The 21,206-nt window shown below is 36.6% G+C and overlaps 2 protein-coding genes and 1 long non-coding RNA gene across 6 annotated transcripts in view; 2 read left to right on the forward strand and 1 right to left on the reverse strand.

Annotated features, from left to right (window-relative positions):
• LOC131521419 (uncharacterized) overlaps window positions 1–1,265 on the reverse strand; it is a 31,381-nt gene extending 30,116 nt beyond the window's left edge. Inside the window, exon 1 of the long non-coding RNA XR_009266286.1 lies at window positions 1,231–1,265. This is a non-coding gene — a long non-coding RNA (uncharacterized LOC131521419). The remainder of the gene's footprint in view (window positions 1–1,230) is intronic.
• A 1,277-nt stretch (window positions 1,266–2,542) lies between these two features.
• echdc1 (enoyl CoA hydratase domain containing 1) lies at window positions 2,543–7,497 on the forward strand. Of its 4 annotated transcripts, XM_058746100.1 has the most exons (7): window positions 2,543–2,658; window positions 2,791–2,826; window positions 3,193–3,434; window positions 3,829–3,971; window positions 4,252–4,304; window positions 5,920–6,000; window positions 6,682–7,497. In XM_058746100.1, exons 3-7 carry the CDS (start codon window positions 3,206–3,208, stop codon window positions 7,088–7,090), a joined length of 915 nt encoding a protein of 304 aa, XP_058602083.1. In that variant the 5' UTR covers window positions 2,543–2,658; window positions 2,791–2,826; window positions 3,193–3,205; the 3' UTR covers window positions 7,091–7,497. The 4 variants fall into 4 exon arrangements, with proteins under 4 accessions (XP_058602083.1, XP_058602085.1, XP_058602086.1 ...); XM_058746102.1 differs by lacking the exon at window positions 2,791–2,826 and having other exon boundaries at window positions 2,562–2,658; XM_058746103.1 differs by lacking the exon at window positions 2,543–2,658 and having other exon boundaries at window positions 2,821–2,905.
• A 1,370-nt stretch (window positions 7,498–8,867) lies between these two features.
• The window catches only part of plecb (plectin b), a 145,200-nt gene continuing 132,861 nt past the window's right edge, over window positions 8,868–21,206 (forward strand). Inside the window, exons 1-2 of the mRNA XM_058746105.1 lie at window positions 8,868–9,013; window positions 13,256–13,436. Of these exons, the coding sequence (XP_058602088.1) occupies window positions 13,259–13,436 (178 nt within the window). The 5' untranslated portion in view covers window positions 8,868–9,013; window positions 13,256–13,258. The remainder of the gene's footprint in view (window positions 9,014–13,255; window positions 13,437–21,206) is intronic.

Raw genomic sequence — 21,206 nt, forward strand, 5'->3', positions numbered from 1 at the left:
ACAAAGATCACCTTCCCCAGGCTCAAATCAGCTCATCCTTGTCCACATTTATTCCGCTTCCCTCAAACATCTTTCCCAACAGGAAGCCAGAGGCCCGACATAAGCGTCTGCGGCAGAAAGATGGAGCATCTGTCGACCTGTCACTGAGCAATCTGAAATTTGACGACACTTGACTGTCAAAGAATGGCTCCACGTGTTTGTTGCTGCACTCTTTTGGGTTTAGTACTTTGACTAGACATTATTATATATTGTACCATTGTTTCTGGTTATATAACATGTACATAATACCTTGGCAGGGTATATATAGTGTATATTTTATGTTAGAGATTCCTTAAAACGAGTGTTGGAAAGTAACTAGTTACATGTAACTTTAAATTAAATTACAGTTACTTATGAAAATGTTAAGAATTTTGTTCACACACATACAGATTTAACTGATTTCTTTCATAAATTGCATTGACTGCTCTAAAATATGAGACACCAATTGTTTCAGGAGTTTAGGATACAGAATAGGACACATGGTTACTCAATAACTGTTTTATTTCCTATTTGGATTAATGTATTTGCTTTATTTTTTAAGATTAACTTAAAGGCCAGTGTTTCCTGTCATAACTATGCAAAGATTTGATTTCAAAAACATTATCATAGCTATTAAACTATTTCTTGTTATGGTTTTAAATCTTTATTTTACCTCAGAATGATCTCAAAGTAAGTCTGATTTTGTGGTGGCTGTGCTTTAAAATTAAATTATTATAACCTTAATACAAATGATGAAGGATTTTGAAAGTCTGACAGTGTGGAGTCAGTCAGTGTTGAGTACTACTGTAAGGTCAACCCATGGTTTACATGTTTTAAAAATGATTAACAGTTAAACATATTAGAAATGTAATCAGTTACATTACTTTAATAAAGTAATAAAGCAGTTACACTACTTATTACTTTTTAAATAGGGTAACTTGTAATCTGTAACCTATTACATTTACAAAGCAACCTTCCCAACACTGCTTAAAACACACACACACACACACACACACACATACATGCATAAGTAAATAGGTAAGTAAATGAATGAATGACATTTTAAGTAACTTGAACTGGCGAAAATCTGTGGAGATACTAAACAGTTAGTCAATGTCAATATCTTAAAACGTACAATATTTTTAAACTAAACGCCAGCTTTTTTTAAAGGTGTGTAAGGATAAAATGAAGTGATTAATAATGACAGCTTACTCTTGCTATGTTTGTCTCCTCAGACGAAGAAGAACTATTCGCGCGCGTCTGTTTGGCGCCAGATAAAAATACGCGCGAAGTCTGTCGCGCGGTGACGGTGTAACCTAATACCTTATAACCTATAAATATTATCTAATAAATAATTAAAACGGTCATTTCCGTTATGTCAACCAGGCTGTGATGTAGAACTGTATAGAATACAGAATGAGAGATAAATCTGTAATCAAAAAATTAAAATGACCACTCGTAGTTTTCCAGATGAAAATGTCTTTCATCTTTAAATGCTGTTGTGGAGAAATGCACTTGTAGGATGTTGATTTGGGTCATCGGGTAGAAGGTCGGATAAGGTTATGTCTGGGCCCTTTACAAGGCCAGTATCCAATCACAGCAGGGTAAATCTGATTGGTCCGATGTTGTTAAGGCGAGTAAAGCTATTTATTGTGAGGCTAACTGAGCTTCTTTGCTTTTAAATGTTTAAAATATTTAAAATTTAAAAATTAATATCTAAAAGTTAAAGTTATGATCTGTCAGTTTATTAAAAAAAAATACTAAATTACCTTGGGACCTGCAGAAACGTCCAGGTTTTGGTTAATTGTTTGTAATGTCAACTTCAACTTTAAAATGCACAAAAGTGACAACAGACAGATGCCATGACATTCAATTGTAGGCTATAAAAACAGGTGTATGCCCATACCGTGATAAATTATTGGATATCTTAGTTTAATACCCATCCCATGACATGTTTATGTCATGTAACACAGCATGCAATATATGTCGGAGTACCATGATATTAACATCTTATAGGCCTACCATCAATGAACCAAATTAATAGTTATATATATTTTTATGCATTCTACCTTTTTAGTTAAATGTGCATATAGGCTACACTACCAGTCGAAAGATTTTGAACAGTAAGATTTTTAATGTTTTTTTTAAAGAAGTCTCTTCTGCTCACCAAGCCTGCATTTATTTGATCCAAAGTACAGCAAAAACAGTAAAATTTTGAAATATTTTTAAAATAACTGTTTTCTATTTAAAATAAAAATGTTTCTTGAGCAGCAAATTAGCATGTTAGAATGATTTCTGAAGATCATGTGACACTGAAGACTGCAGTAATGATGCTGAAAATATTGCTCTGATCACAGGAATAAATTACAGTTTAACAGATATTCAAATAAAAAGCAGTTGTTTAAAACAGTAAAAATATTTCACAATATTACTGCTTTTGCTGTATTTTGGATCAAATAAATGCAGGCTTGGTGAGCATAAGAGTTTTCTTTAAAAAACATTAACAATCTGTTCAGGATCGTGACTGGTCGCGTGGCTGTTCTCTGCCGGTGCAGGGAGTGCATTGCGGAACAGAGCTCCCTTGTGGACATTTGAAGCATCTACAAAATTTGAATTTGAATAAACACATCGGTATCTCTGGTGGGTATTTCGTCTGCTTTTATATATTTGTGATTTTTTTCAACACTCTCAGTGCAAATAGCAGTAGCTTTATTCAGGAATGTGAGGCTACAATAAGGCGGGATCTATATGTTAACACTTTGTTTCTTTCAGGACCGTTTTTAAAGTTACTCCGACTTCTCAAAACAGGTCAAGTACTACTCGTATAAACATTAAAATACATGCATTAAAAAAAGAACAATATAAAAGGTCCTTCAAGAGAGACAAAGTACTATGTATTTAATTATTTAAGTGTTATATTGTAGTTACGTACAGTTTGATTACAGCAGAAGTGAGTGCGTGTTTAAACTGTGTGCATGCGTCTCTTCTCTTCTTTCTGTCTTGTGTGCATGCATCTCTTCTCTCTGTGCTGTGTGCATGCGTCTCTTCTCTTCTTTCTGTCTTGTGTGCATGCATCTCTTCTCTCTGTGCTGTGTGCATGCGTCTCTTCTCTTCTTTCTGTCTTGTGTGCATGCGTCTCTTCTCCCTGTGCTGTGTGCATGTGTCTCTGTACAGACGCAGCAGCATCATGAGTGTGTGCGGAGCTGCTCGGTGCCGGTGGATCCAGAGCCGCGGAGCCGTGAGGAGGATCCTCCAGCAGAACCGAACCGTCTGCAGCCACAGGAGCGGATCTGCTGAGGGTATCAGGGAGAAGCTGCAGGTGTTCCCAGGAGGATCCATAGAGCTCCAGAAGCAGCAGGAGTCTGGCATCGCGGTGCTCACCGTCAACAACCCAGCGCGCATGAACGCCTTCTCTGGTGCTCGAGTTTACTTTCAAATCTGTGACCCTGGAGCACAAAACCAGTCTTAAGTCGCCGGGGTATATTTGTAGCAATAGCCAAAAATGCATTGTATGGGTCAAAATTGTCGATTTTTTTTCTTTTGTGTCAAAAATCTCTAGGATATTAAGTAAAGATCATGTTCCATGAAGATATTTTATAAATTTCCTATTGTATGCTTTGCTAAGAACTTCATCTGGACAACTTTAAAGGAGATTTTCTCAATATTTTGATTTTTTTTGCACCCTCAGATTCCAGATTCCAGGGTCACGTATGGGCCATTATTTGGACAGGTTGTTATTTAAAAGTGGCTGAAGTTTATTTGAGATGATTTGTTGTTTGACAGTTGTATTGTTGTACATGTGTTTTCCAGGCAGCATGATGCTTGAACTGGAGCAGCGGGTGTGTGACCTGGAGACCTGGACGGAAGGGAAAGCTGTGATTGTGCAGGGAGCTGCTGGAACCTTCTGCTCTGGATCGGATCTCAATGCAGTCAGAGCCATAGCAAACCCACACGTGAGAACGCCTGTTATCCCATTATCAGATCAAGTTACATTTTCATTACACTATCTATACCCCGAGAACATATTGCAACTTTTAGAACTAACAAACTCAGGCAAACTAAATTATGCCTGCATTTGCACAAAAATAAAACCTTGTCTAACTTTACTATCATTATAAGAGGACCACAGCGAGACTTACATGAACTTCTGAAGCACATCCAAGAACATCACACTGAACGACAATACATGCACTGTTTCCAGTTAATATAATAATGTTTGTTGTGTTTTGTCAGGATGGCATGAAGATGTGCGAGTTCATGCAGAACACTCTCACAAGACTCCTCAGGTTGGTCTTTCTGAAGAAACAAGCAGATTAGAGCAATCGAGACACCAGGGGTCAATACTGTAAAAATATTTTTGTACAAAATTTTAAGAAAGTAGAGAATCTTTGCCACACCATGAAACTCAGCTCCTGTCCCTCCTTTAGAAAGATGCATGTTTCAAAGGCTAGTATGCTACTCTGATATTAATGTGATCATGTGAGCGATTGTCTAATTATCATTCTAAAAATAAATGTGAAATTGTCTACATTTTATTTCAGTTTTGTGTAAAGATGTCAGTCTGATCAAATGATTAGTCAAAATAGACACGTCCAAAACTGTGGCTGTAATTACTTTGATTAAACAAGTGAAGCTTACCTTTCAAATGTAACATTATACTATTCTACTATTATTGTTAACTTTACTCTCACACTCTCTCACACACACTCACACACAATCTATACAGTGGGGCAAAAAAGTATTTAGTCAGCCACCAATTGTGCAAGTTCTCACACTTAAAAAGATGAGAGAGGCCTGTAATTTTCATCATAAAATAAGCCCCAGATCGAGGGAGATTATCAGTGGTCTTGTATGTCTTCCATTTTCTAATAATTGCTCCCACAGTTGATTTCTTCACACCAAGCTGCTTACCTATTGCAGATTCAGTCTTCTCAGCCTGGTGCAGGTCTACAATTGTGTTTCTGGTGTCCTTTGACAGCTCTTTGGTCTTGGCCATGGTGGAGTTTGGAGTTGGACTGTTTGAGGTTGTGGACAGGTGTCTTTTATACTGATAACGAGTTCAAACAGATGCCATTAATACAGGTAACGAGTGGAGGACAGAGGAGCCTCTTAAAGAAGAAGTTACAGGTCTGTGAGAGCCAGAAATCTTGCTTGTTTGTAGGTGACCAAATACTTATTTTACAGAGGAACTTACCAATTAATTCTTTAAAAATCCTACAATGTGATTTTCTGGATTTTTTTTCCTCATTTTGTCTCTCATAGTTGAGGTATACCTATGATGAAAATTACAGGCCTCTCTCATCTTTTTAAGTGGGAGAACTTGCACAATTGGTGGCTGACTAAATACTTTTTTGCCCCACTGTACATGCAGCTTACCTGCATGAGCGTTTAAAAAAAACATCCCCACAGTGGATTAGGGAGTTTGCACTTTGGTCATACAGTCATTTTGAAGTGCATTGTGGGATTGAATTAGTGCATTCAGTAATTTCCACTGTGATTTGCATACTCCACATGATTAAAAATATAGGATCCAAAAAGCAGGTGTTTGCAGTGATGGTTTCCCAAAGAACCTTTCAGGGAATAGTTCTTTAAAGAACCTCACTTTTTATCCACTGTAATGAAACAGTGTGCAATGGAAAGGTTCCGCTGATGTTATAAGTTCTTCATAGAACCATAGATGCCAATAAAGAGCCTTAATTTTAGGAGTGCATTACGAATTGATGTACACTAATGTAATGTGCATAAGGGGCGATTTTGGTCTGAGTTACAGTCTGTAGTGTGAAGAGTATGATGATGCACGAAGAAAACACGATCATCTAATTTCACACCTGTGCAGATCCATTGATTTCTCCAGTGTTGTGTGGTGATGAATCAGAGCTAAACTCCTGTGTTTCCAGGTAGGCTGCCGCTCATCTCAGCAGCTCTGGTGGAGGGAAGAGCGCTGGGTGGAGGAGCAGAGCTCACCACTGCCTGCGACTTCAGGTTCAAAAACACCAGTTTTGACTTACTCAATTGTTTAAAATTATTATTTTTTATTCCTTGCAGTCCATCCCAAGCGGAAAAAAGTGCACTTCCATAATGTATTTAAAGTGCTCTATTTTCGCGCACTAATTTTGTACTGAATATACTAAAAAATGATTGATAATCTTAAGAACATCTTGGTGTACTCAACTGTGCTATTTTGAGACATTGTGAATATGAAATAAAATGTATTTAGGGTATGACAGATGGGTTCAAGTGCACTACAAGTGGTAACTAAATACATTGTTTAATACAGAGATAGTGTGTTAAAAGCACATTTTAGTTCATATTCACGGTGTCTCTACATAGCACAGTTGAGTACACTTAGATGATCTTAAGATTATCTTAAGAAGTACTAAAGAATCATTTTTAGTATATCAAGTACAAATGAAAATAGAGCACTTTAAGTACATTATGGAAGTGCACTTTTTTTCTGCCTGGGATAATGTTAGAAAAGATTTTTTGTACCACAAACCATTTGTTTGATTGTTTTGTTTTTTGGAATGAGGAGGGAGGCTTGTATTCTGAAAGTTACAGTGCGTTTCAACAAGTCATTTGATCTCAAAAGATCAAAGAAAACCGCTTTAAATTGTACTTTAATATCCTGTCATCAGAATGTCACCATTTTATTTCCATGCCCAGGTTGATGACGTCTGATGCTGTTATCCAGTTTGTCCATAAGCACATGGGTTTGGTACCTGGATGGGGAGGAGCTGCAAGGCTAGTTCGTATTGTTGGCAGCCAGAATGCCCTGAAACTACTGAGCGGTGCTAAAAAAGTCGATCCAGACTTTGGAAAACAGATGGGACTGGTTGATGAGGTGCTCCACTGCTCTTCTGGTGAGGGAAATGCACTGTCTCACGCCGAGCGGTGGCTGGGTCAGTTCATTAAGGGCCCGGCTCCAGTGATCCAGGCCGTGAAGAAGGTTGTCGTCTCAGGAAGAGAGCTTCCCCTGGACGAAGCCCTTCGAACTGAGAGAAGTGTGTTTGGGACAGTATGGGGCGGCCCGGCCAATCTCGAGGCTCTGGCTTTAAAACCGAAGCATAAGTGACTGAAATCATCATTGCATGACATTAAAACTGTTGAAGAACTTTACATTTTCAGATGAATAGAAATAACTGAAAAGTTCCTGGATTGTTTTGCGAAGTTCGTGTCAACTTGCACATGCACGTATTACTAATTAATATAATCTTTCTGAATGTTGTATCTTTCAGAGTTTTGTCATTGCAAGAATTTCTGCACATTCATGCAGTCCTTTATTAATGGCATTCATTGCCATAGTGTACAGTTTTGTCTTATTTCTGCATAAAGCATTAACCTGAGGATAAAATAAAGCAATATTGGCTAATTAAAACCCATGCCTCATCCTATTGGGTGATCAGAAACTTGGGCCAGTCACCGTGGTAATAAGGTATTGTAAAGTATTGTACCTACATATCAATTTCTTTACAAACTAAAAGTTTTTTTTTTTTTTTTAAATGTTAACGGATTGAGCAAAAAACATTAATATGAACAGCAATACCTTCAATAATGTTTAAACGTGTCCCATGCAAGATACACCTTAAGTATTTCTATTAATGTACCATTCAGATACCCGACTGGTTCTGGGAATGTTATTTTTTGGTTCCCAGAACGTTTCCAAAACGTTTGCTTTTGTTTAGCCAGTAAAGTTTTCTTTTATGAGACTAGAATGTTCTGTTTAGGTTTGCAGACTTTTCCCTTTAAACTAGTGTTTTCATAACATTCACCTAACGTTCTTAACCTCTTAATCCAATTTGTCCACATTACAGTGGTGTAAAGTTTTTTGAGTAAATGTAACTCGTTACTGTACTTAAGTATTTTTTTGGCTACTTTGTAGTTTCAGGAGTTTGTGTGCCCATATAATCTTAGCATTAGTGGTAAACAGATTTGGCTTGATGTCTGCAATGGAGGGCTCAGAGAGACTATTCTACTCCAGCTCCGACAGCCCCCTATAGACAGAAGGATAAACAAATAATTAAATATGCATAAAAGGAGGAGATGGGGAGGAGGAGGGATACCAAAAGAACTAACGGCGGAAGTGGTAAGAGGCTGTCTTTTACACTTGGATATTAATTGGAAGATTAGATGGGCGTACTCCTCCTGAAATTACGTTAATAACTTCTTTACAAATATATTGGCAACTTTTATTCTCTACTTGACTACATTATCTATCTATCTATCTGTCTGTCTGTCTGTCTGTCTTTCAATGAGTCTATCTATTTGTCTCTATGCATCTATCTATCTGTCTGTCTGTCTATCTATCCGTCTTTCTGTCTATCAATCAGTCCATCTATTTGTCTGTCTCTCTATGCATCTGTCTGTCTGTCTATCAATCTATCTGTTAGTATACAATTCATAGCCAAATAATTGTCACAGTATGGTGTTCCTCTTGCGTGAGCAGATGAACATGAACAACATGCATGTTGTAAAACAGAAAGTATGTGAAATCACAGATAAATGACTCAGAGAATACCTAATTTACTGATATTTCATATTTAAATGACATTATTTTGTTAACTCAAACTTACACCATAGTTCACCACACCTGCATGCCCCTCTCTCCTCGTGTCTCTTTAATTTAACCATTTGTCATGTTAAACCCCAGTCAGATCTGGACAGTGTATGTGAAGTGGCTGACCATCATAAGGTCCCAGTCCACTGCAGCGGAATCGGACCGGTTCAGCTATGTTCATGGCAGCGCTTTTGGCGCAGCGGGTCGCTGTTTTACACGGGTTAATCATTGATCGCTGACGTTACAGCGGCTGTGTGTGTGTGTGTGTGTGTGTGTGTGTGTGTGGACGCCGCACAGCACTGCAGTTTCTGTATTTCAGCTCTTCTTTCTGCGCCAGTCTGACTGTATTATTACCGCGCGTGGATCTCGGTAGTTCCCGGTGAAGCGCGAGCGTGTCAATGCTGCTCTGACGGGACCGCGGGAGCTGCAGCCGCACATACGGTAAATTACCAGAGACATTACAGCATATCTTTATTAAGATTCAGTTTATGTGATGTTTAATGTTTATTGCACATCATATTTTGAGGATGGACGAAGACAGAGTGGTGCGTGCAAGATATGTTTATGGACAGATGTTCTGTCTGGTCTGTTTTGCGGTGGTTTATTCAGGTGATGGATATTGTCTCCAACGCTACTGTATGTCCTTATAATCAAAGCTATTCGAAAAGTTATTATGGCCTCAGTGACTTGAATTATAACTGGCTTAAATGTAGTGACGTAAAAATGAAAATACGAGTGCATTGCTATAATTTCTTAATTGTCTGTGTACAAATAGTGCGGATGGTTTCCTTCAGCTCTTATCAGTCAGAGCGATCATTCTTATTCTCAAATTGTTTTATTGTATTTCAGATGTGATACACCAATGTCGCCTTCATGCATCAGTACAGCTGCATTACAAACGGGTGTTTCTTCAACAATGGGCACTTTTGGTCCTGTGGACCTTTAGAAACACCCTAAAAACACACTTTTCACACTCTCACTAGTTTATTTGTCCACTAACAGTGTCCATCAATTCATAAACACACCGCAGAAGAATGCAGAAGTCGTCTTTGTGCCACCATCAACATTTCAATGTCATTTCCAAACATTCATTCTGGACTGGAAATAATGGTTGTGGAAATGACATCTTTATCATTTTTTACGTTCTTGCTATAGTTAGTATTTTTTTAATATTCTAAACAATATTGAAAACAACACTTTTGGATAACTTGACTAAATTAGAGTTGCAGTGGCAAACAATAGAAAATATTAACCTTAATTTTTCTATTTTCTTAATGCATAATGTGTCATATGTTTTCTCAAACTCTTACTGACACTGTTTTGTCCTTGCTAATGATACTAACGAGACAAACTGTCTACATTTTTGTCTATGGTGAAAATGACGGCACGTCCGTGGGACATAATTTGTGCAATATTTTATATGAATCATTTTCACACAATACATATTAAAATAGTTTATTTCATTGTTTGTTTAGCTTGCATCATGTAATAATTCATATTTTTATTATGGAATTAAGTGTCAGCCTTAGAGATTTACTTTGCATTGCAGTACAATAGAAATAATTGAAAAAGCAGAGGAACGTGTCAGAATACCAGTCACTCAAAATAATATTATGCTATATTCTATTCCATATGTGTGTGGTAGTAGAAACAGCTCCTCAAATCCACAAAGTGTGAGTCTGAATTCATCTTCCGTTGACTATGATGTGCTTCAGCACTTCTGTCAGTCTCTATCAGGTCTACATCTGCTGAGTTGAGGTGATGGGACTGTCATAACCCAGATTATGAGACACTTGATGACTCAGTTAACATCCATCCAATGGGTAAACATTAGGTAAAGCGTTCCTGCTCTGTATCAGCTGTACATCTGTGCACCCTGGACTGCTACGTAGGCCTACCTTAACTATAATTAGTAGGAACTATCTTTACACCCGCTATCGTTTTCATGTTGACTGAGGTCCAGTAAGTCAATTCCTGAAGGTAAGAAGCGTGTGCACTATAATCCATGAGAAGACTGATCGATCACTAATGACATTTTCACAGCTGTTACGAGAACTGGGCCTTTCAACTTTATCACAGTTTTGATTCATGCATATTTCTGACTATACACTTGTTCTTCTTAAGCCAAAACGAATGGTTTTATGCTTATACTTAACTCCTACAATTGTTTGTTCTTATGGCAACATATTAGGCTTGTTCATATTACAAATAACCTGTTATGAGTTCATTGAAGTGAATATTCATTGCAGGAGTTTTGGGATGACTGGTTTCAGGGTAATAGGTAGCTAGACTTCATTTACATCTCATTTCCCCAGCTTTTTCAGTCCTTCATCGTCTTCAAACAAAGATAGGTCTTTATATGACAGATCTGCACGCTCACCCGAGCATCATATCTTACCGTATGTTTGTTTGCATATGGATTTGCCCTAAACTGGAGCTTTCGCAATATCTAGAGCTGGTGTTGTTAGTGGATATATCCAGTGTTTTTTGCACTGTCCAGTTAAACATTGAGGCTTATTTCTCACTGAACTGGGGCCGGTTGCATAAACTGTTTAAACTAGTCTTAAAAAGTGAGTCACTTAACTTTTTAAATTCAGTTATGAAAAGATTGGTCTTATTTGTATTGGAAAAATAAGACTGATTACCCCTTGGCAACTGCTAGTTGGTCAAACTAGTTCTTAAGACAGTCTTAATGTGGTGGCTAAGTTTATGCAACTGGCCTCTGGTGCTTTTCAGTATGTACATGACAGGGATAAAGTTTTATATCTCACACTGGTTTTACATAGTTCTACATTATAATGCAGTCGATATGAAAATGTGTTAGATATTGCTGACAGGCCTGGCCAGCGCTGTGGTTAATCATTTACTCTTGGTTAGCCTAACTTTAGTTGCCTCACCTGTTTCGGTATTGTGAGGATTTCATTTTCTTTTAAAGGTCAGAAACATTGTGATTATGTCAGGGTTTTTTATCAAGGATGATTTTTCTGCAGTTTGATTTTCCTCCATGATATTCAGTGGTTGCTGATGCATTTTGATTGACCTTCAGTAGCAGTAGCTTAATGTCATGTGGTTCCTTGCCTTGTCAGAAAAAGGTCAAATTATTGGATATTTTTAGAGACTTGTTGACCGTGACACAATCTTCAGAGATCATCTCTCTGATATCATTATATCAATAATTCATGTTTTTTCCTCTGCATTTTTGTACAAATTTTGTATCAACCGTTGTCTGATTTGGCAGATTTTTTAAAATTTAAATTGATATGATTAAAACAAACAAACAAAACAAAAAAAAAAAAGCTTAATTGCTTTGATTATGCCAAACTCCTCAATACTCCTTTCAGCAACCAGGAGAGTTTTATGAACCTGGTGTTTTTGACTTATGCCTATTTTGGTCCCACTTTATATTAGGTGGCCTTAACTACAATGTACTTACATTTAAATGAATCATTTGATACAATGCACTTACTGTGTACATACATGTTTTTACATTGTACTTATATTTTTTTAAATACCTGTATGCAATTGATTTCTGGAACTGCATTTATAATAACACTGTTGACCCATCCCTCACACCTTAACCCACCCTTAAACCTACCACCAAACCTGTCCCTAACCTGCCCGTATCCCACCTCAATAGCAGCAAAAGTGCTTTGCAAGTCCAAGTACATTGCACTTATTTTTTGATGCAAGTACGTAGTAGTTAAGGCCACCTAATATAAAGTGTTACCATTAGTAAATCTGTAAAAAACAAAATCCCATTCATTCCCATTTTGTTTGGTGGATATTAGGATTACAGAGAACCTGCTGATTCAGGTGATAAACACTTACTGTATGTCCTTTATTTCCTATGATTGCATATCTAAACCAGAAATGTATTTTATATTCATACATCAAATTAGTTTCTTTCTCTTTAAAGTGATAGCTCACCCTAAAATACCAACTCTGCCATCATTTGCAGCCTCATGCCACTGTGTGAGTTTCTTTTATTCATTGAGCAAAAATAAAACATTCTGAAGTATGTTGATAACCAAACAGTCGACGGTAGCCATTGACTTCCATAGTATTTTTTCCGTACTATGGAAGTCAGTGGCTACCGGCAACTGTTTGGTTACCAGCATATCTTCTTTTGTGTTCAGTGGAAGAAAGGAACTCGTACAGGTTTGGAACAACGTGAGGATGTACTGTCTATGATGTCTGAATTTTCTATCACTTTAAGAAAAGAGTGGTGGCTTTATAGTAATTTCATCCTTGTAGCTATAACTACATCTCACCCTGTGTTACAACATATAAGTATAGCCTACATATAATTCTTTATATTACATAAGGAACATTTCAAGAGTGTTTTCACATAATAACCACAAAATTCAGATTGCAAGAGGATATATTTTCGCCTGACAGCAAATAGATGTTCACAAACAGACGTTTGTGACTGCTTGAGCACTTTCTGTCACATTCATTACTGACAAAACAGAAGTAGTCATTATTTATTATCTAATTTTAGCAATAACGTACAGGAGTCGTACTGTGAATATATACAGCTGAAGACATCACACAGGCTTTTCAACAGCGTTTTTGTTTATGATGTGCATGCTGTATTTCATGCATAATTAAATCAAGTGTATTGATTCTCTGCATGCATATGTCCGTGTGTTGACTCCATTGTGTTTGCTGTGAATCTGTCAGGCGATGGAGAAGCTGCGGGATCTTCCTCCGGCGGAGCAGAGCTCCAGTGAGCGCAGCAGCTCGCCGAGTCCCGGAGACACGCTCCCCTGGAACCTCCCCAAACACCAGCGGGTCAAGCGCTCCAAATCCGCCTCCGGAGAGGTGCTGGACCCGGCCGAGAGGGCCGTCATCCGCATCGCAGGTCTGTGGTCATATCTGCTGACCTAATCATGATGCTAGAGGAAACGTCATATTGATTTTGCTAAAGAGCAGATGTACACAGGCAGATATGCTGATGGTCGTTTCAGTGTCTCTTTCTACCACTCAAGTATGAATCATTAAGGCAAATTTCAGCTGCAGTCATGTGGGACACCTTTAGCTTGTTGGAGGGGTGTAATTAGAATGGATTTATTGCATTAGTCAGCATTACAGCTTTAGATAAGACTAATCATAGCCTCAGAGTGTGATATTAATGAGAAAAATTAGCCATGCATGAATAGAAACCTTTGGCAGTGCATCTGAATACAAACACACAAAATAACATAAAACAATGAAAGACATACAGTGCAGTATGCTTCAATGGAAATGTGATAAAATGCATCTAAATTCCATAAGATTTAAGGTTGCTGGTTTATTATAAATAATTATATAGTAAATTGTAGAGTTACCGTTTTATTATATTTTATATTATATATTTTACATTTTAAAATACTTAAAAATGTTATAAGATTTAGAGTTACTGATGTGTTATATTTTTATATTTATATTATATTATTATGTTATTATATATTAAATGTTAAAGTACTTAAAATTATTACATTTAGAGTTATTGGTTATTATATATTTTGTATAATACAATATTCAAAATGCTTAAATACAATTTTACAAGATTTAGAGTTACTGATTAAATATACTTTTATTATATTTTTATGTTATATTATTACATTTAGGGTTAGTGATTTAGTATATTTTTTTAGTTTTAATTACATTTTTAAGTATTGAATTTTAATTTTTATAAATTTTTGTATTTTATTTTAATTTTAAAATAATTTACAATTTGACTAGATTAAGGGTTGCTAGTTTATTATACTTTCTAAATATTTGATTTTTCATGGTACATAATTATATTTTATATTTTAAAATACTTTAAAGGGGTCATATCATGTTTCTAAAAAGAACATTATTTTGTGTTTATGCGGTTTAAGGTTAAAAAAACACATTATTTTTCACATACTGTACATTATTGTTGCTCCTCTGTGCTCCGCCTTTCTGAAACGCGCCGATTTTTACAAAGCTCATCGTTCTGAGAAGCGAGGCGTCTCTGATTGGCCAGCTATCCAGTGCGTTGTGATTGGCCGAATACCTCAAGCGTGAGACGGAAATGTTACGCACCCTTACCGTATTGTGTCCCGGCGTGATGACACAAAAACTATAAAACCCATTACAAACGAGGCATTTGTTGCATCCAGTGGGGACATAATTACTGATTATAATGACTTATACTGTCTTTTTACGCATCGTGTCTCGTAAACATTACCATGTCTGCATTTGTGATCGGAGAAACGACAAACAACAAGCGCTACTCTACACAGCTCAAAACTCGCGTTTGAATAGTCAGTGGCAAATCCTTTAAAGGGTAACTAAACCCTAAAACAACTTTTTTGAGATAATGATCTGTAAGACTGTGTCTTTATTAGTGCTGTGCATTGATTCGAGTAAATGTTTTGACATTTGGTTATAAAGTGTTTTAATTCTACAATATATGGTGTAAAAAACGTCTGAGTGCTGCCCTCTTCAGGTTGAACAGTGGCTACTGCAGTTGAATTTTCCTATTGGACATTGCATACCCCTGTGAGGTATGATGGCACTTACTAACCACGCCCCTGCACGAGCTCACCACGCCCTTGGCCGTCAAAACCACTGTAGCAGTTCGTCCGCTCTGTCTCCGCTGGGCTCTGCCCACTTTTCCAGCATTTTTCAAATATTGCCAGTGGGTGGAGTTAGGCTCTGACCAGGGGTTTAGTTACCCTTTAAATAAGAAAACATACTTTCAGGCTGTGAGTCAGAAGCGCCAGACTGTCCTTGCAAAGTAATTGCCCCACTTTATAGAAACTTTGTGCACAGCTGGCAGCTACTCTCCCAGGTTCAGGATACAGTCCTCTGTAAAATGCGCTGCACACACTCTAATATTTGGGTTGAACTGTTCTGGAACAGTGCTGTAAATACAACTTAACCACTGATTTCTAGTTGTGTCCTCTTTTGAAGCCCAAACAAAGTACTTTCTCTTTCACAATGAAACACAGTGTCTCCAGGACATGGCGCCGGTGGCAGCAACAATACTACAGAATAAAAGTCCCGCCCTCTTTCATTGCGTATACATTTAGGTGGTGTTATGCAAATCTGTGTTTGAATGAGCCGTTTTAGGGGGGCGTGGACGAGTCTTAACTTTTATAAAGAATATCTCTTTGGTTTTGAGACTTTAGTCTTTGCAACTTCAGGGATCTTATCTGCACGAACAGCTTGTAACACTCCAAAGAGAAAGGAAAACTTGAAATCGCATCATATGACCCCTTTAATTACATTTTTATAAAATTTAGGATTACTTATTTGATGAGCCTCCAAACACTGAGTATGAAAGTTCATTATGTGCTCTTTTTAAGGACTCTTTTCACACAAGACAGTAACAAACCACACAGAAGAGCTGCTGAGAATAACTTAATAACAGTCACGTCTGGCAAACACACACAGCAGCACTGCAACAGGAGCACTTTTCAGATTAGCTTCAGAAAATGTAAAATTATTGATTAATGTTCTGAATAGCTTGGTGTTATGGCTCGTTTGTGCATCTCTTGCGTCATACATTAGGTGCCAAGCGTCTGCAGTCAGAGCAGAAGACAAGCAGCGCTCACAGAAGCTTTAGTGATGGACAGAAAATGTGTCAGATGTGACATGAGTGTCCTCAGGAAAACTACAGAAAGAATCTGACAGTTTAGCTTCTCGCAGGTCTCTCTCTCGCCTCTGTCAGAGCCTGAGTCAGCACACACACACACACACACACACACACACAAACAGTGGGAGTTCCTGCTGACAGGCTCTTGAATTCAGTGCCTTTTGCTTTTCTGTGAGTAATGTGATTCCAGAGATTCTCCTGTAAAAGACCGGCTCTCTTATTGGTTAAGTGACTGATACAATGACCGGTGATGTGAGAACACAGAGAAAATGTAGAAAAGTTCAAAGGTTTGGGGTCAGTATGATTGTTTTTTTTAAAGAAAATTATACTTTTATTCAGTAAGAATGCATTAAACATATCAAAAGTGACAGTAAAGACATGGTAATGTTACAAAATATTTCTATTTCAAATAAATGAATCATCAAAGAACCCTGAGAAATGAAATGTATCACGGTTTCCACAAAAAATATGAACTGTATTCAACATTGATAATAATCAGAAATGTTTCTTGAGCAGCAAATCAGCATATTAGAATGATTTCTGAAGATCATGTGACACTGAAGACTGGAGTAATGATGCTGAAAATACAGCTGCACATCACAGAAATCAATTACTGTTTAACAGATATTCACATAGAAAACAGCTATTTTGAATTCTAATAATATTTTACAATATTTCTATTTTTACTGTATTTTTGATCAAATAAATGCAGCCTCGCTGAGCAGAAGAAACTTCATTCAAAGACATCACAAAGTCATACTGACCCAAAACATCTCATCATGCATGTGTTATATGCTGTGTATTGTTGTTGTGGTATTGGTATTGTATTAATGAATTGCACTTAAGTTGTTTTATTGCCTCTATCTCCTGAAATCAGTATCATTTTACTCTGATTTCATTTACTTTGCCCTATAATCTATAAGCATCCATAGACTGACTTCCTGTTATGAAATAATTGTGAAAAGCTCTGAAAAAACGAGGCTATTCATGATTAAATATTTGAACTAATTTATCTGCAGTAGATTTATCGATAGAAGATGTTTCTCTCTTTTTTGGAGGCTCTGAAAAGCATGAAACACAGCATATTTGTCCTGTCTGTGAACGGTTTGTGTTCTTGTGAAATCATCAGCCTGTCAAGTGTTGACATGATTTTCCTGCAGCATGTGATTAGTCACATGACCTTTTCAGGTGATTGGTTTATGGTTCAACAAGATGGCAATGAAAGTGAGCAAAGATGGCAGATGTAAAATCACTCCTTCATTCTTCTGAGGCAGAACAGAACTGCTGACGGATAGATATTGCTCCAGATATTACTGACAGCCTTGGTTTGTACAAGCAAATGATGACAATTACAGATGAGTCTTCCTTTTTCATGACAGTGACTGGATTTAAACCTGCATCTCTGTGAGAAAAACACACTCGTGTGTGACAGATATGAGTATTTTCTGTAGTTCTGTGACATGATGGATTACACGCAGGTAGCTGCTGTTTAGCAAACGCTGAGTCACTCAGAGCGGCTGTTTTGTTGACGTCTACAGTGTTTCGTGAATCCTGCATAAGTGAACACTGACCCCACAGGACAGTTTTACACCTGCCCTCTTCACTGGACGAGAGAGAGAGAGCTACACTTATATAGCTACACTTCCTGACAACAGATGATTCAACTCAAACACATCCAGCCCGTCTTTTTTGATGCCGGGTTGTAAGATTTTTGTCCTCCTGTGGTCAGTCCTGACATATTCATTTATCAAAGTACAAATATCCAGTGCAATCGCTCAAATCATATGAGATTATAAAACAGCATATGTGAAAATGATGAAAACGTGATTTAGATAGAGCTGACCAGTGCATGTCATTTTGTAATGGAACTGCAGAACCATTCAGATCCAGCAGATGTCAGTAGGCATCTGAGCTGTAAGTATTTCAGGAGAAACTAATACATTTGCTGTAGTTGATTTATTTGACACTGTGGAAATGTGCATTAAAACTCATGCTACATTATTTCTATTAAATATAGGTGTTTCTTCAAATATGGGTACTTAAAAATTTGAGATTATTTATATTTTTGCCATTTTCACTGTTTGTTTAGATTATCGGTTGAAAATTTTATCATATTTGTATAATGGATTTAAACATATTTTAATAAGTAAAGAAGTCTAAAACAAATACTCACTTAAAAAAAAGTACATTTTAGTTTATATTTTTGCTTCATTTCACTTTTTGTTTAGGTTGCCATTATTTCAAAAATGGTATACTATTTATAACGTGGATATGAACTTTTTTAAAGATTTTAAAATAATAAAATAAAAAGTCTAATACAATAAAATGCATACTTAGAAAAAGAAGTGAGACTGTTTTAACGTGACCTTTTATAACAAAAAGGAAAAAAAAAAGGAAATGCAAATAATCATTTTGATGATCAGGAAAATGAATGTAATAATGAACCAAGATAGAGTTATGGTTAAAAATAGGAGATGTTGTTATGTTTTATTCTAAACTTAAAACTGAAAGTCGTGTGAAATTATTGTAGTTATATATATATATATATATATAGACATTTCTTCAAATGTGGGTAAATCCATTTTTTTAATTGTTTATATTTTTGCCATTTTCACTCTTTGTTTAGATTATCATTGTTGTAAAATTGTATAATATTATTTATGATGGATTTAAACTTATTTTAAAACAATAAAAAAATAAAGTCTAAAATTATGATTATTTTGATGAACTTACGAGACTTTGTAATGGTTAAGAATAAGAGCTGTCTGTATTCTTTATTCTTTGGTAAATTTGATTTAGTCTGAAACTGTTCATCTGTCATCTTTCATCTTTCAGTATTGTTTATATATTGCAGGACATGATGAAAGAGACCATGTGCGTATGAACGTATTCGGGTTTAATTTTTATAATGCATTGATCTTTATACTGCAGATGGCAGAATTTGTTTAGAGTTGCTTTATTGTTTGTTGGGTTGCTACCTGAGGTCATGAGTGAGGGGGTCAAAGGTCATGGCAGCTGTGTGCTATTATAGGTAGGTCTGAGCGGTGCTAACGTGCTCATGTAAGGTCAAACCTTTCCTTGAGCAAGTCGGACATATTTAATTTCACACTCACGTCGGGTTTTTTTATGATCGCATGGAGATGCTAAATCCTCAGATATTGCCAGCGTGCCGTCACACACTGCAGAGACCACCCACACACACACACACACACACACACACACACACACACGGCTGTCCTGTGTAACTCGAGCCCACAGTAACGTCCTCACACCTGTTTTTGGCTTCAAGACTGTAGTCCTGAAGGAATGTCTCAGGTTGTTGGAGACGTGCAAGTGCCCCTCAAACACACTTGAATATATTTTCACACCCTAATGTAAATGTGTGCCTTGAATGCACTTTGGATAAAAGCATTTGTCAAATGCATATAAATGTAGTATGTCTCTGTGTTACTGTATATATTAGTTTTGTTTTGGCTGAATTGACATGATGGCCTTGGATATATTAATATATAATTGCTCACTAAAAATGGAGTAATTTAGAAGAGGTGTAGCTTTACACTTTCACTGTTTACCATAATTCTAATCTTTAATTGAGGAGTAACATGAATCGGCCACCAAGTGTGTGTGTGTGTGTGTGTGTGTGTGTGTGTGTGTGTGTGTGTGGGGGATTTTATCCACATTGCATCAGAACTTTTACATGGCTCCTTCAGAAAAAAAGTGTTCTGTTCCATTTCATTTAATTAAAAATAAAAGGAAGAAAAAGTCTTATCCTGTTATGTCAGGATTATTCTCCTGACCTTAAATCCATTTTAGTGACTTTAGTGAATTGTGACTGTCTTTCTTTCTGAAATTTCTAAACATGTGCAGCATTTTTAGAATAAGACTGACACCTCAGGTCCTTGTCTTCACATTATAATAGTAAAGTTGCAAATATTGTCTTTGTGGCACCTCTGTGCTGAACGGTTTAGTTTATTTCAATAACTCTTTCTGCAGCTTTCATCGTTACGCCACTAGATGGCGACAAGTGACTGTCTTTACAAGTGAGTAATTGAATAATTTATTCAACCAATTCATTTAAATATGCTGATTCCATGAGGAATGAAACAAGTGACTATTTGTACTCAAATATCGCCCCCTATCCCTCATTCACTACATTACTCCACGTACGTAGGGCACTGAACGAGAGAGTGAATTCAGACCTGAGTGCAGGGGAAGAGCTGCGTATGCATCTTCTGTCAACACGTGGGAATTCATTTGGTGCAATGCTAACATTGCATGGGTATTCTCTGATGGCTTGCTGCTGTGATAAATTGGTTGTGCACTTGTTATTGAGGTGCATTATGGGATTGAAGGAGTGCAGTCGATATTTTCCACTAAGGTTTCAGACACCACTGCAAATGGCTGCCATTTCACGTAATGGACTCTAAAAAATAATGTGATCAATAAGTCATGCAACATGTTTTTTTCATTACTTTAACTCGCCAAAATAATTTGAGCAATAGCAGCCTCATTTTTAAAAAAGTTACACAAGGTTTAACTAGACAGGATTTTTTAAAAATAAGTTGAAATGGCTTGTGCAGCCAAAAAATTTACAAATTTTAAGGCATTAAAAAATTGAATTAGGTGTTGTTTGCATGTTTGTTCATTTATTTATTAAAGTGAGGGTATAGGGCAATTTCAGACACAACCAGTCATTATGAGTGAGTCATTGAATGATTTACTCTATTGATTTGTTCAAATCCACTGAATAAATAAGAAACAAAAATATAAATAGCAATTATTGGTATATTGGAATTATTATTTTCATTGGTTGTTGAGAACTGGTGTGGTTTTCTTTTTTCTTTACATTCATTGATTTTTTTTTAATGTGATCTTGCACGACTTTCCTGTTTAGTATTTTTGTCTTTTTTTCTAGTACAAATGTCTACACATTCTTAAATCAAGCTATGCTTGCTTCAGGAAAATTGGCAAGATATTATATCTTGTGTTCTGAAAGAAAAAGTTTTTGCTTAAAATAAGAAA

Source organism: Onychostoma macrolepis, chromosome 16, assembly GCF_012432095.1.
Source record: "Onychostoma macrolepis isolate SWU-2019 chromosome 16, ASM1243209v1, whole genome shotgun sequence".
NCBI classification, from domain to species: Eukaryota; Metazoa; Chordata; class Actinopteri; order Cypriniformes; family Cyprinidae; genus Onychostoma; species Onychostoma macrolepis.

What these genes read in the sequence shown, in the direction of transcription:
- echdc1 (XM_058746099.1), top strand. Translation starts at nt 3,116, where the DNA reads ATGCGTCTCTTCTCTTCTTTCTGTCTTGTGTGCATGCGTCTCTTCTCC. An exon ending in ACTCTCACAAGACTCCTCAG is followed by an intron (nt 4,305 to 5,919) that starts GTTGGTCTTTCT and finishes GTTTCCAGGTAG; the next exon opens with GCTGCCGCTCATCTCAGCAG. An exon ending in ACCACTGCCTGCGACTTCAG is followed by an intron (nt 6,001 to 6,681) that starts GTTCAAAAACAC and finishes TTCCATGCCCAG; the next exon opens with GTTGATGACGTCTGATGCTG.